General features: G+C 40.8%; 1 protein-coding gene across 6 annotated transcripts in view; it reads right to left on the bottom strand.

Annotated features, from left to right (window-relative positions):
- FRY (FRY microtubule binding protein) overlaps nucleotides 1-16,083 on the bottom strand; it is a 196,095-nt gene that overhangs the window by 158,652 nt on the left and 21,360 nt on the right. For 2 of the 6 annotated variants that reach the window (XM_082761850.1, XM_082761851.1), the window contains exon 1: nucleotides 11,941-12,770. The exons of the other annotated variants lie outside the window; for them this stretch is intronic. In XM_082761850.1, coding sequence (XP_082617976.1) covers nucleotides 11,941-12,010 — 70 coding nt within the window. In that variant the 5' untranslated portion in view covers nucleotides 12,011-12,770. Of the gene's footprint in view, nucleotides 1-11,940; nucleotides 12,771-16,083 lie in introns of those variants that run through there. 6 annotated transcript variants of the gene reach the window in all.

Genomic DNA, 16,083 nt, shown 5'->3' with positions numbered 1-16,083 from the left:
ATCTCCAGGCTATTCTCTTCTTAACTCCAGCTTTCACTACCCAGTTTCAGCTCACTACTGTGTCTTCCCCACTTCAGGCTCGCCATCCTCATCCCGGGCTCCAGTTCCCCATTTCCCTCACCCAGCCACACGCGCTCGCCTTCTCCTTGCAGCCCTCCCATCCCTCCCTTCTCCTCTCCCTATCCTTTCACCCTCTTCCAGTTTCCCCTTGGCCCTGTCTCCTACCAGCCACTCTTCACTTCCACTCCCTCTGCCCACAAAGTGTCAGTTCTCCCCTTTCCAAACCCTCCCCCATGACGACTCCCTTGCCTCTCTTCCCTTCACTCCCTCTGGCTCTCCTTCCTGGGCTTTTTACCCAAATTCACTTTCTCCTCTGCACGCGGTTTCTTTTTACATTCACCTTACCAGTGCAGTTGGCTGCACAGCTCCTGTCCCACATCCTTCCCCAGGATCCTCTTCAAGAGAATTTTTAACATGAACCAGCTATGGCATTTTTTTATATTTTCACATTCTCAGGGAGGGCTGAACCACTTCTGTAGAAAATTCCAAAATTCACCTTCTGGGACATTCAGAAGTGATTTAGAAGTGTTTTAACCCAAAATGCTGAGCAAATGAAAACTTACGGCAACAGAAAATGGGTTTTTGGTGAAAAAAAAAAAAAAAAAGGCAAAGTAATATGCACAGATAATCATTAACAAACATTCTCTTTTTTTTTTTTTACTATCATCACATAAAATTCCAACCTGTCTATATTAACATTTTTTTTTTTTACTGTTCATTAAAATAACAATCCAATGATTCCAGTCATTTTACTTGCTGGGTAAATCTCCAGTTTCCTGTAGCACCCAGTACTACCTCCCCTGCCCCCTTCTGCTTGAACATGATAGACAAATGAGTAAAATAATTGCACTTTTAAATTTCATTTCCCTTGAAAATATTTCCATCTTCTATTTTATGACATACATACTTAAGACTCACAATGGAGAAGCTTAGACTTCATTTACTACAAACCCAACTGATTCTGTGTTTCAAAAGCAATACTTTCAAGCTTTTGATCCCCATTCTTGATCACGCACTCATCCCAGTAAAGAACACATACATTGCTCTGCCACATATTCCTTCCTATGAGTAACAGAACCAAAATCAAAATAACTGAGTAGCACTGGTTCTGATGGCACACAGATCACGCAGATAAAGGGTATGCTGAAGTTACTTGTTTCAGACATATTCCTTCCAAGTAAAAGAATTATAGCTAAGTAATTTTCTCCCCATTTAAAGCATCGGTAGCAAGAAATATGCACCCTGTGGAATTTAAAATAATCCAAGGACATTTCCATTTTAAAATTACTACTTGCTGCCAATTAAAAATCTCATTACAAGTAATAACTAGTTGAGTCATGATTCACAGTGTGTTGTTTGCCTACCAACAATCTGGAGGAAGGATGGTTCTTGCAGTAAAGGAACAGAAGACAGAGTTTTATTTCCAGTTCTAACACAGGTTTCACGTGTAATCTTGTGTTTTTTGGTTAATTTCTCTGTCTCAATTTGCCTTGCAATAGCAATAAAGGAATAATACCTCTGTCTTGTGTATGCACGTAATAATGCTGAAAGAATTAAAGTCTGTAAAGCTTCTAGATGGGAAACACTGAATGAGTATTATTATAACGTGCATTACTGCAAGGTATTTGCAGCAGTTTCCCTGCATTTAAGCTAAGGAATGCCAATTTTTCACCCTGTGAATGGATTTTAAAATCAGCAATACTGCGAGTTTTGTGTGCATTCCTTACAAAGGTGTGACTGCAGCTTGTCTCACAGCTGGGGCATTTGCAAAGACTTTCACAGCATGGGTTTTCTTATGCCAAAGAAGATGAGAAGCTTGTGCTGCCATTTTTCTTCAGGTGGACTTCTTTTCTTCACTACCTAACAGCCTTATTTTACATATTCTGTAGAACCTGAGGTATCTTTACTCTTCCCTGATTTTTTTCTGAATTTCATCAACATGTTCAAAAAAGGCAGGCAGACTGAATAAGCAGTGGAAAGGAAGTGAAAAATTATTCCAGTTATAAGGGGATGAATTGCAAAATCTAATGTCAAGTAGCTTAGACTACTTTCAACCTGTGACATTTCTGTAATCCTCATAGACTAAAACTGATTCTGAATATATACAACAATGTATTATTGCAAATATATGCAGGAGCCTACTCTATACACTGCTCAGGAAAGAACTTTGGCTAGAAATCTATACTGATAATCTTCTGTGTAAAAAGGCAAATTGATCCGGACTTTTAAAGACATTCATAAATAACAATCAGAAATGCAGTAAGAAAGATAATTATGTATGGTTCTCCTCAAGAGATCTTACTTTAGGGAATCAATATCAAAACAAACAAAGAGATAAATGGACATCCTTTGAAGTTTAACTTACTCCACATACAGACTGAGACTCTTCAAAGACACAGAGACATAGAAGAGTTAGATATCCAGAGATTAGGAAAACATGTTAGTATAATTGTCATCATTAATAGGAGAATTCCGGCAAAACAATACCTTTGGCAGACTTCTGTGCTGAGCCAGGCACTACTGGTTACTTAAGAACTCAAGGGGATATTTATGAGTCTTTCTAAGTCAAGACTTTCAAAATAACACCAAAACCATCTGTAACTTGATGATTATAAATAAAGCCAAAAGCAATAACAATCAAGATGTTACATTCTTTTGATCAATCCTTGTCTAACACCAACACACCTAACATCCTCATATTTTAACGACACAGCAATCATGTTTTCCTGCTCCCTTACCAACTAGTGAAGACCACAGTCACCTCTCTGCTTGTACGTGTTAGTACTGCATTTGATGATAGCAAATTTCTGAAAATGTAGAATGTATTCAGAATAAAGATCAGATGGTGTTTGTCTCAAAAGGGTCCATGTCTGAGACTTCTGCTATGGCTGCAACCGCATAATTAAGTTCCTTATCAGGGATACATTCCCCAGGAGACAAGGGATGTGTGTCACTACATCAATCCCACAGGATTTACAAAACAACACTCAGATTTCTCTTCAAACTAGTGGCCTGAAAAGCACCCCAAAATCTCCCTGCAGAGCTGTGGAAAAGCTGACTCTCCCAGGTGGCCCTGTAACTGCACCAATGGCCTTGTTATCTGTGCACTAACATCAGCGCTGGTGGTGGTCTCACTATATTTGTGATCTCTGTACCTCATGCAGAGGAGGAAGCAAGCGGCACTCAACAGCTTAGTGATGCCACTGCTACTGGCAGAAAGCAAACCACGAAGCCCATGTTTTTCTGATGTGTTTTCATTCAGCCACTTGCTTCAGCAGGCTCTGCTGTCTGCTGTCAATAAAAAAGTTTTGAATGTGACCGTAATTTGAAATATACAGAAGACCGTATTTATGAAATTGCCAGCCTTCTCAGTAGTTCCTGAAAGGAGCCCGTACTCCCGAGCCCTGGACTTTCACAAGCCCTGCCTTTCCCCATATCACAAGTGCCATATCATGGGCTCTCCAGCACCTGGCCAGCATGGGCCTTCACCTTGCTGGTGAAGACAGAGGTAAAGAAGGCACTGAACACCTCAGCATCTGCTGTCAGTACATCTCTTGCCCCATTCTGTGATGGGGCCACAATTTCCTTGTTCAGCCTTTTGCCACAAATGAATCAAGAGAGTCTTTATTAGAATCACAGAATCATTAAGGTTGGAAAAGACCTCCAAGACCATCTGGTCCAACCATCCCCTACCACCAATGTCACCCACTAAACCATGTCCCCAAGCACCACGTCCAACCTCTCCTTGAACACCCCCAGGGACGGTGACTCCACCACCTCCCTGGGCAACCCGTCCCAGTGCCTGACTGCTCTTTCTGAGCAGAAATGTCTCCTCATTGCCAACCTGAACCTCCCCTGGCACAACTTGAGGCCATTCCCTCTGGTCCTATCACTGGTTACCTGCGAGAAGAGGCTGACCCCCAGCTCCCCACACCTTCCTTTCAGGTAGCTGTAGAGCACTTCTTGCTGCCCTTGATACTCCTTCCAATTCTCACCTCCAGTTGAGCTTTAAGTTTCTAAGCACTATCCCTGCGTGCCTGGGCAATGTGTATGAATTCCTTCTTTGTGGCCAACCCCTGCTTCCACCGCCAATATACTGCCTCTTTTTGCATTGGAGCTCAGCCATGAAGTACCAGATAAACCAAGCCAGTCTCCTCATACATCTGCTTGTTTCTCTGAGGATTGAGTTGTCCCACTCTTGCACTTGGAAGATGCTGTCCTCAAAAACCTGCCAGTTTTCCTGAGCTTCTTTGGCCTTCAGAGCTGCATGGGACCTGACTGAAATCTACTCTCAAGTCTATAGTCTATATTCTGTCACCTTTTTTCTTCACTTTCCTCAGGATCCTGAACTCCAGTCAGTTCTTCCTTGTTAGTGGACAGCAGATCCAGCCACACTTCACCCCCAGTTGGTCCAACCTGTGTCAAGAAGTTTTTCCTAACATCTCTGATGAACCTACTTTCCTGTTTGTGTCCCACAAAACTGTACTTCCAGTAGACACCATGTGAGCCAGTGTCTGCAATCCACTGACTTCCTCTAGTTGTTTAAAAAAGGTTTTGCCCATTTCCTCACCCTCATTCAGGTGGCCTGCAACAGGTTCCCACCATCGCATCACCCTCAAAGTCCTCCCTTCTGATCCTGACCCACAAACTCTCAAACACTGCCATCCCACGGAAAAACTCCATACTTATGAGGAGCTTCTTCATTAAGATGGCAGCCCCTATCATCTTCCTGCAGGTGTTTCCTGAAGAGCCTATATCCATCCCTCACAGCACTCCAGATGTGTGAGATGTTAACCTGCTCCTCCTGCTTGTTTTCCAGAGTGCATGTATTTGTGTATGTACACCTGAGGTGGGTGTCCCTTCATCCTGTTTTATGGTTCCTGAGGTCTCTCTTGTTCCCGCTGCCCCGCACCCTTTGCTTCCCACTAACTGAACTGTGGTTTGTAATCTCCCTCCCCTGTCATTCCTAGATCCAGGCTCTCAGGGGGCTGACGAGCCTGTTGGCAGATGTCTCGCACTGCTTTGTCATACTATTGAACAGCTTTCTACTTACATCCTTTAAAAATATAAGCATTATAAGAACTGGCAATATCTGGCTCCAAGAGCTGTTGTGAAGTTTGAACATAATACTAAGTATTCCTTTTAGCAATAGACAGAGGATTGGATGATTGAGATGAAAGTATATTAAAGGAGAAGGGATTTTCTTTCTATGGACAATTGATTCAGGTAACTGCAGTGAATGAAAAATCACCTACTCACAAATAATTCTGCTACCTACCCCTGAAATTAGTCTGCAGCCCTAATTTATCGCCAAAACAACAATAGCAACAACTTCACTGCTGATGCTTTGAAGCAGAGGAGAGGGGGATGCAAAAGGCAGACTGGTCTGGAGAAGGAACTAGCTCTGATGTTCAGAAGTAGGCACAGATAGAGGAGTTAACGTAAATATGTTTTACCAGCTCAGCTGATCTAATGGCAGGAAATCTGCCAAAACTGCCTCCTGCTCCTAGCCATGTATCCACGTCCCCACGTATCCATGTAGATGCTGACACCAGCATCTACACCATTTTAGGCAGTTTAGCTGACAGGGTATCAGCTCTACGGCCAGTTAGGGTGGAAGAGAAGGGGTGGGAGCATGGGGACAGGGGCAAGAGGCTGGGGTAGGACTGATCCTCCCAGGCACAGCTTCTGCAAATCCACACCTGCCAGGTAGGGCTACCAATTCTGATGCGCAAGAGCACCTACTAATCACTTTCAAAGCTCAGGAATAAATAAAGAAAATAAACCTGGACAGCCACAAGCAGTCACAATTCTGGAGGTACAGACTTTTTCCTACTACTCACAATGCAAATATATAGACGAATGATTAAAGTATTAATGAAATGAGTGGATCAGATATGACTGAGATGCAAAGGGAATGTTATATAGCATTTTGGTTTATGCTAATGAAAACATCCCCCACTACCAAACAATGGACACTTTTGTGTGCTTTATACACCTACAGTAACCTGCATATCATCACTTCCCTTCAGGTACCAAAACTTATTCAGTGCGATTTTATATGCATAAGGAAAACCACAAGATATGTTAGTTCTTTCCCTGGTGCTTCTCAGTAGTAGCTAGCTGGACTGGAAAAACAAAAACAAAAACAAAACAAAACAAACAAACAAAAACAATCTGCTGGTAGTTTGATAAACCTACATTACTGCAACATCAGATAACGCAAATTAATCACTCGAAGTGGATGCTAATAGTATAACAGAACTGTTTTGTTTTTACCACAAATAAAACTATTAGAACTTTATTGGAATATCTCCCAGTGATTATCTATGCCCTGTTTATGTCCAGTTTCCAGATTATTTTATATTTTGAGATGAGGACTGCCCTTTAGCCACAAAAATTTGCACTAAGATTTCACTGAGTCTACTTATAGATGCTTACAACAATAATCTGGAGTTCCTAAAGGCAAGTGAACTCACTCTGTAAATAAACTGAATTTTGCAATAGAGCATTTCTGATTCTCGCATCCTTTTCTTCTCCTAATATGGTAGAAACAATTCTGGAAGGTCCTGAAGAGAATAGCAAACATCAAAATAAACACAGATCCTTTTTTAAGAGTTCTCAAGTCCCCAAAGTCATAAAACTTCCATTTTTCCCTACTTCTCAGAGGAACCACGTCAAAACGCAGGTTCTAAAATGGGCAACAACCAGAAGACAAACAGCCCAAACAAACACTCTGTTTTAATACCTTTTCCTGTAGCTCTATAGGGAGAGGATCAGATCTGAAGATAAGCTCGAAGTTGTACTGGGACACGACAGTGAGCACTATTAGGCACGTCACTTCTCTGCTGACAATCGCTGACTACTTGAAGCTGAAGAATAGACTAAGCTCCCTAATTCCAGGCTCAGTGCACAGAGCAATCAGCTCACTTTATTTAGCAAGAAAGCTTGAACTAACAGCGCCCATTGTCCATGGCAGAGTCAGGTGCCAAGGCTGGAGCAGATGCTAACCTTCATCCTAGGGCTCTCTAAAGGCAAGGCTGTGGAAGTGGCCTGCGTCGTGCAGGTGTGTTGGAGTGAGACCTCAGAAGCAAGCAAGAGGAGAAAGAAGGTCCAAGCACGGCCCCTGTCTGGGCTGCAGTATCCCAATTGGCATCAGCCTGCCCTCCTGCTTACCGCAGATGCACATCCCGGCCCCTTCCCAAGCCCCTCGTCACCCACCAGCCTCAGGTGAGCGCGAATGCCTCCCTTACAAGGTGAGTTTGCTCCCTGAATCAGCTCCTTGGGGCGTGCAAGAGCAAGTGCCACAGCAAGAGGGATGGCAGCGAAGAAGGATTTGTGCTTCTTGTTCAGCAGATGTACAGACGTACGTTTGCTTAAGCAGGCAGCGAGTAACATGAAGCAGCCTCTTCCCTAGGTTGTCTCTGGTGTGCTTAGCACTTTCAGCTCCAGGCAGCTCAGCGTTTGCCTGCAGATACCTGACCCCCCACAGAATGGCTGCTCTCATCACCCTGCACGATAACATCTTACCAAAATACCAAAATCGTAGCGCACCACGGCATTTACACAGAGGGCAGAGTTTTACCTAAGCACCCGCCCGCTGCCCTCCTTTCTCCCTTGCTCACAGACACTGCACTTCATGCACATTGTCCGTAAAAATGGCGAATTTTGTGGCTAAATGTTTAATTTCCATTTAATAAAGGACTCAGCTTATGCTCATCTGACAAAACAACTTGTGTGGACATGAGCACTGCGATCATTTCGGTTCGTGACCAGCCACTGGTCCTCCTGGGGCTGTTCCTGGATGCTGCAGTGTTTGAGGCACCCAGGCAATAGCTGATACCTGTGTGCCCCCAGGATTAAGCTCTCTCTGAAGCTACCAAGTGCCAGTGTGGTAGGGACTGGGCACACGGGGGCACAAAGAGGTGGGTGGATAGGAGGAGGATGGAGCAACAGGCTTTGTGGTGTGAGGATTTTGATTTGGAAGTGTGGGGCTGGAAGTACAGGCCATGTGAAACAGACCTGAAGTCCAAATACTGAATAAGGTCTTATTTGTAACTTGAATTACATGCAAGGCTACTGAAAAAAAAAAAAAAAACAAAAAACATCTTAACATTCAAAGGTAGATAATTCCAAATCGCTGAGAAACAAGTGTTATCATCCTCAGAAATATCACCCCGAAGATAACCCCGTTCGAGGAGAAGCAGCAAATAAAATTAAAATGTTCCCTATGCAACATGTGCCCTCTCGTCTCATTATACAACAAGTCACCTTTACATCTATCTCTGGGAACTGGGAGACAATGCAATTCAATTGCTGCCAGCCCACGTAGCAGCTGACTTGTGAGAGCACAAGTGAGCCATCTACCTGTATGATCTCGGTTATTCCACAGCGTGCCTTCCTCCAAGAAAGGAACAATAAACTTAATTGCAGGTCTAATCTAGAAATTGCAAAAAAAAAAAAGAGTTTATTATAGAATTTCCTACAGTTTATCCTGATGTTACTCCAGCTTATTGTAGCTTTACTTTTAAACTTCTGTTCTTGAGATGCAGGGTTCTTTGGAAATTATGAATTTGAAAAATGCATTCCCAAATTAAATTCAGATTAAATAAAACCAGATGGATCATTCAAAAAGTAAAAACAGTCTATGGGAAGAGCAGATTTGAATGCCGAAGTTTTGTTCTTTGAATAAATTACAAATCTTTTTCTTTTTTTTTTTTTTTTTCTCCAAAACCTATTTTATGATATTTCCATAACAGACATCTAAGATGACTTTTAATTGCCCCAGTTCTGGTGAGCCCTATTTTATTCCTGTCACCTTACTAACTTTGGGTGCACCTAAGTGAGTGCAGCTCACCTGGAGTGCACATGGCCGTTTTAGCAGTATTTTCAAAAAGAAGTAATATAAATGATTAATGCATTTGTTGACTAAAACAGTGTTGATCAAAAACACTTGCATTTTTAAGAAAACCTCAAACCACAAACGGCATCAGTTTAAAAAAGGAAAAGAAAAAAAAAAAAAAAGATTATTCTTATTTTTCAGCCAGAGACTCCCCATTCTGATCCCATCTCCAACACATTACAGGAGTATTTTCCAGACCTGCATGACGTGCACGGTATCTTATTGACATGTGCAGAGCAAGAGTCTGTTTTGAGAGCTGCACACAGGAGTGTTTTGAGGTCTCTCAGTTTGGTGGGATGATTCAAAGGCCAGACTATGACTCTGCTTTTTTGTCCCCTAGGGAGAAGAGTGGCTGCTTACTGAGATCACTACTCACTGCATCATCCAGATGACAATAGTTAACAGGTACCTAAAATGAACCAAGTCCAGTGCACATCAATTAGCTGTCTCCTTAGCTGGTTGATGAACGTGACAAACAAAGAAGCATCCTAGGTGAACACCTCAGCAAGTGCTCTGAGGCAATGAACCGAAATCCTGCCCCATAGGACAAGAATGCTACTTTTCAGAAAACCTTAGAGAGGAAAATCAGAGGAAATTGTCAACCCAGATGGAGTATCTGAGTACATTTCGTGGTATAGAATGAGCCATGGGTGCGGCTGGGCATCGATCAGAAAATATTACTGCTCTGTATACATTAAAACATGAATGAACAGAAAGGACTGGTTGCAGCTGGACTATAAAGCCTGGGGAGGATAAAAAATACTTAGAGCCTCGGTAGTAAGGTGCTAATTGACAAAAACATACGTGGATTTCAGCAAGATGTATACTGTACCACCTATACTTTTTTTTTCTTTTTTTTTTTAACAGTAGGTTAGACCTCTTCCTATTAGGTAAATGCCCCAGCATAATTTATGGCTTACTTCTGCTCTTGGGTATGCAGACACAGCACCTATTCTCTGCAAAACATGTTCCTGTGCATGCATGTGCAGGCTTCGCAGCCGTTTCTCAAGCAAGGGAAGTGTTTTCTTCTGCTCCACCCATCACAGAACAGAGCTGAAGAAAGCCCTAGGTCTTTTGAACTCCCTACCGTCTTCTTATCAAATTGTTTGTTTTTCAGCTAGAAAGGATATGTACAGATTTATGAACACAGCCTTCCAGACTGAAAGCAGCAAAAAAAAAAAAAAAAAAATTGGCAACAAGTTTAAGTCAATCTGGATTAATTTATTATATTTCCTCTTACTGTTTATTCAAATACAGTAGAAAGCATGTTTATCAGCTAAAGGTGTGTCAGAAATACCAATTACTCATATAACATTTCCATTTTGCTAAAACAGAATGTCATTTAAGGACTTCGTATTTTAGACTAGAAACATCTTTACTGTCTTGCAATATTTTCTATATACTTCAGTGTAGAGGAAAAAAATATATTAATTAAAATGTTATACTTCTTTCCATGATATTTTTTATATTCTTATGTGCTGGTTTTACTCAGTCTTGAAGTTACAGCAATATATTATAAAAATAATGCCAGAACTGATTTGATTCCTGCACCATGCAAGTGACTTGTTTGTCTTCTGTCATAAACTGGGAGTAGCTTGTTATAATAGATGTGTTGTCACAATATACACTTAGGCTTTCATTAATTAAGATTAGTCCAAAAAGGTGAATAAATCACAGAACTCCCTTCCAATTCTGACTTGAATTATGCACAAAATGTTTTAGAAGTAGGGCAGATAAGCAATGCTGTTTAGGTAATAGCATTATTCCCTGGTGGCTTCACACTTGTGGTAGAAAAACAGATTCAAACAAGCACTACGGTGTTACTGAGGTTACAAATGACCTGGAAAAATACAGTTTCTATGGATATCATGTAATGAAGACAAGCCTAGGATGACACACATCTAATAGTTATTTTTATTTCTTTGCAGGTATTCAGATACATGCCTTGCATGAAGCAGATATTGCATTTTTTTTTTTATAACACAGGATTTTAAAATACTAGTCTCTTATGCAGAAGTTATTAAATTATAGATAGTGGGATGATCAGAACCTTACTGCATACGTAACCAAGTTGGATTTTTCCAGAGACATTGTCTTCTATCTTTGTAACACAGTTAATTATGGAGATCTAGCACTGTTAATGCAAGCTCAGATGGAAAAGGAATATACTGTTCATGTATCTTAAGTTAAAAAGCAAATTTCTGGCAGAGTTATCCCATGGCTTTACCTGATCTGACTGTATCTGTAAGCACTAAATTTTATTCAGCAATCTTTATTATATAATATAGCTAAAAATCAGAAGAGTGATTGATTTAAACAGCAACAGACATCAGGAACAGCAATACTGAAAAGAGCAAGGAAGCCCAAAATGCCATTTGTTTACATTCTGTATAACCCAGCCTGGATTAGATAAACAGATGGGTTCTTTCTGGATGGAAATATTGCATAAGATTCTGAAATTAAGCACAGAGGGTGGGAAGAGCAGCTATAAGTAACCCATGTTTGGCTTTTCATCACATTAATACAATGACTTTCAGACCTGAAGTAGAACCATCATATTTTTGCCCTTGGTGCACGATTAATAAAAAGCAACTTCTGAGCAATGCCACGCCCTTGTGATTAAGCAGCATTTTCAAAAATACTTAGATAAAGCCTGGACAAATCAAATAAACATGTAGGCAGGAAATGCTGTTTGGAATGTACTCCCTGCAATGTACTATCAGAGAGAGCCAGAAAGCAGCCTAACTTCAGAATTCAATCAAGCAAAATCTAGTATAATCTCATTACAGTCTTTGCAGTTAATGAAACCTATTGAAATCTCTGACACTGATTTTTTAGAACTGACAAAAGCAAAAAAAAATATAAATTTGGTTTATATAACACAAACATACAAAATTATTAAGATCTCATCCCTTAGGTTATCCTAGCTATTTCCCAAGCAATGCGTAATATGAAAAGATTACTCTTCTGCTACTCACTATTGCTCCAGGATTTCAGTAAATATTTGATACTGATTTCAAAGAAGCCTGAATCCTGCTGGCTAGCCATGTCTGCTGCATACAAAGAGGCTTCTATAATTCTGAGCAGCTGAAGTGGCAGGTACTATGTATGTAGATGTGACTGTCACCAGTTAGTGATGTAAACGAGGGGTCAGAGGAGGAAATGAAGTCTCCGCAGATCCACTTCTTCCGTTCATGGTAGGTAAGCTCATTTGAAAAAAAAAAAAAAAAAAAAAAAAGCTCAACAACAACAAAAACACACCATGAGGTTCTGTCCTTTGCTCTTCCTTCGGGGCTTGTAGTGAATTGTATCTGCGGAGGATTTTATTCCCCCGACCCCTCAATGTGGGTTTTCATTTATTCCACTCCTCAACTGGGCAAATCTCTCCCGGTCGGTTAAGGCATGTGCAGGACCCCAGCACTTGTTCCATAAGCACAGCGAGAGTGTCTTCTTGAAGGGTGCCTGAGCTGTGCTTTGAATAACGTGCAGTCTGCCTGTCTGAAGCTTTTTTCCATCAGAAGCTGACAGCCTGCGCGTCTGCACCTCCTCTCGCAAACACAGGATCGGCTCGAAGCCCCTCTGAACGCGTCTCTTCCACAGCTGTAGGGATCTCACACGGACTGTTTCGCTTTAGGGAGAAAAAACAACAACAACACAACCTCTAATGAATATCCTCCGCATGCTCTGGTCAGCTGCTCTCCTTCCGCCCGCTTCCAAGAGGAGCACGCTGAACTGTACACAACTGCATCACGCTGCGGTAAAGCAGCGCTGCGCCCATAGATCTGATTGCAGTGACGTTAAAAAAAAAAAAAAAAAAAGGCAATCCGTCAGCCCAGTTGCACAAGAGAAGCACTTCCAGAGCACTAAACCCAAGGCGTTTAGGCTGCCTGGTTCTGCTTTTCTTTCCTGGTGACAGAAAAACATGTCATTTTTTCTTGACTTTTTCCTTTTTTTTTTTTTTAAAACAAAAGATGAGAGACAGCAAGCTGAATTCGTGATGGCAAATAAAAGAGGCAGCTCCCTGCTCGCTATTCATCTCCAAAAGAGCCACAGACAATTCTCAGTTTGATGTCATTTTTATCTTGAATAATGTTTATTTTTTTTAAAGAAAGGAGGGCAAGCTGAATTAATATAAGAAAATGAGGCAGAGGCAATTCACTGCTTCTTAACCTCTCTGTGTTTCCTACAAAATATTTAATTGCTATTCCCACATTCTTAAGGTTTTATTTCTAATAATCACAGCACACAACTATGCACATCTTAATGACAATAAAGAAAAATAAGAAGCATCTCTTTCTCAAATATATATTTTTTTGTTTCATATATTCTTGGTATCATCCTTCAAGACACTATTTTCTGGGAGTAACAGCACTTCTTTTCTCACTTGTGGAATAAATTTCCTGCATCATCTCAGAATTAGAGCATCTGAGCCAAAATGTAGCTTGTCTGCTGCTGATTCTTCAAAAAACTTTGCCAGTGGTTATATTTACATGTTATTTTTAGTTTCAGCATGCACAATATTTGATCTCTGGATTGAAAGCTGAGGCGCACAAGGGTCACCGACTCCAAGTTCTTGTGGTTCTCACTGAAAATATGCTAAATGGCTCTTGTAAACACAACACATCTGGAGATAAGGTTTTGTGTCCCCAGTAAAGGCAGGCTGTTGTGGGAGCTCACTTTATAAACCTTCTTTCAATTCCTAGTCTAAGGTTACTCAAAACCAGTTTACCCCCTTCTTGAACACAGATAATGAGAAATGTTCAGAGAGTTCACGTGTGATTGCAGCAGCTATCAGAGATCTGATCAGCTCTTCCTCCCTATACTGGTAAAAATGTCATCCCCTTTCTGTCTCTCTGGGCCCTCAATTTCTTTTTCTGAGAGCCCTGTCGTGGCTCCCCACACCCAGTATTGCATTGATTCCTGTGTTTGAGTGTTTAGGCAAGGATTTCCTTTGTGGTGCCACATAAAATGCATTTCTAAGGACCTCTGATACATTGATTTTATCTCATTTTTTTCCTTAAAATAAAGATGCAAGTTCAATTTGCAAATATTTATCTTTACAAAATCCCTATTGCATTTTTTTCTGTTATCATTTAAATTCACAACCTTAGTTATAATCCCACCAAGTTTTGTTTCAAAGCCTTAAACATGGCTGAGGTCAAGTGGTCCTTCTGTTTGTCTGGATCATTTTCTCCTCACAAATTCTCTGGTTTATATTTACCAGGCAGAATCTGTCTTCTGTTAGATTCAATAAAAAAATATTACCTGATCAGCAACTTCATAGGGTTGCTCTTCTTTTATGAAGGGGAAGCTATGTGATTTTTAAAGAAGAATATGAAGGTTTTCTGTTCTGCTTTCACCTCATAATTGATTAATTGATACCAAAAAAAAAAAAAAAGTATAATGCCTCCTACTGTTCCTGTAGTTAAGGCCTGGTTCTTATTGAAAACAAAGGCAAGGCATTCTCTCTTAGGTAGTGGTTGCATCTTCTTCTCATCCTCACTGAATATTAGACCCTTAAAAATCTGTGCTCTGGTCTAAAAACTTTAAATGGCCAAGGACACTCAACCATTTGCTTTTATTTCCTTCGCACATCCTTACTCTGCTGAACTTTTGATAGTGCTCACCGTAGTTCTACACTCCGACATCCAAGCTCCTAACGTCTTCACTAATGATGCAGAGGCGACACATCCAATACACTCTGCAGTCCTTTTCCAGAAGAACAGTGGAGCATTGAATGAAATGACTGGGAGATCAATTTAAAACAGACAAAATAAAGTGTTTCTTTTCTTCAGGAAGTTGTGAGCTTCTAGAGCTTGCTGCCATCGGAGGTCACAGAGGGAGAAAGCACCAGCAGTTTCAAAATCTCATAAAAAACAGAAATTCAGGTCTATGAAGAACCAGGCAGGTATGTACTTCCCTGCGACACCTCTAATACAGCAAAGGGACGTGCTGGGGAGCATGGAGGGAAGGGCTGCATGAACTGACTACGTTCATGTGTGCTCTTCCCAAATAGCATCATCTTCTGCTTCTGTAGGGAGGGGATTACCAGGTGAGATGGATGACTGGTCGGTCGCAGTGGGATGCTTGCACCATCTCTTGGCTTTAAATCATCCAGTGCTGAAGTACACGGGCTGTCCCATCCAAAGTTGCGTTTGACATCTGTAAGTACAATTTGTGTCTGGGACCTTAAGGTGTCACCCAATGCCTACTTGCATGTCCTTATGTAGTAATGTTAAAAAGGATACCTATAATCAGTCTTGAAACAGCAGCATTATCCCCTAGCACTTTTTACTGACTTCTTCCGAAGTGATTTTGAGACAAATTCCATTTCGTGTATAATAATCTTCTTTTAACATCATATCACCACATTAATACACAATACAGAGTCTCACTGAGTTCACTCTATAATATTCTTTATGAATAATACATTTCCTCTAAAAATGCACTATTGCAGTGAAGTATTTAACAACTTAATGGATGTCTTGAGACAAAGCATATTAAAGAGAAATGCCACCACTCTTAGATTGTGCATTTTTGGCCTTGTCTGTAAGAGTTCATACAGAATGCACATGTACAGAGGTACAGCCTAAATAACTGCTTTCAGTCCCACAGAGCAATGCTTACAACTCATCAGTCTGATGACCTTCATGAGGCAAAATTGCCCCCCTGATAATGGTTTTGGTCACATCTTGGAAACACTCCCAAAACAGGAATAACACAGAGAAATGGCAGAAACAGCACCGTTCCAATGCAACGCTTGAAACTTCTTCTAGGGAGGTTGACAAGACTAACAAGTTTTGAAGTTATACAGCTTCTACTTTAATTCGTGTTGACTTTATGATATTCAGAATTCAATTACGTACTTCAGCTTGTGGAGAATAGTCTGGCATAAGTGTACAAAATCTGTCAGTGTAATAGGCTTTCTAACGACGAATACTAGAGTTTTACGTATTTGATTTATGATACGGCTACATGGGAGTTTGTAAGTTAATGATAATATAACATTTTTTTGCACCTAGATAACATATCAAAGATCTAAAATATAAAGCCTACCATGATGAAGCACCTGCTGATTACCAAGATAGCAGAAGCATTACTTCAATTACAAACATTTCTAC

Source organism: Aythya marila (assembly GCF_965140915.1).
Source record: "Aythya marila genome assembly, chromosome: 1".
In the NCBI taxonomy this organism is placed as follows: Eukaryota; Metazoa; Chordata; class Aves; order Anseriformes; family Anatidae; genus Aythya; species Aythya marila.
This window is presented reverse-complemented; position numbering and strand designations above follow the sequence as displayed.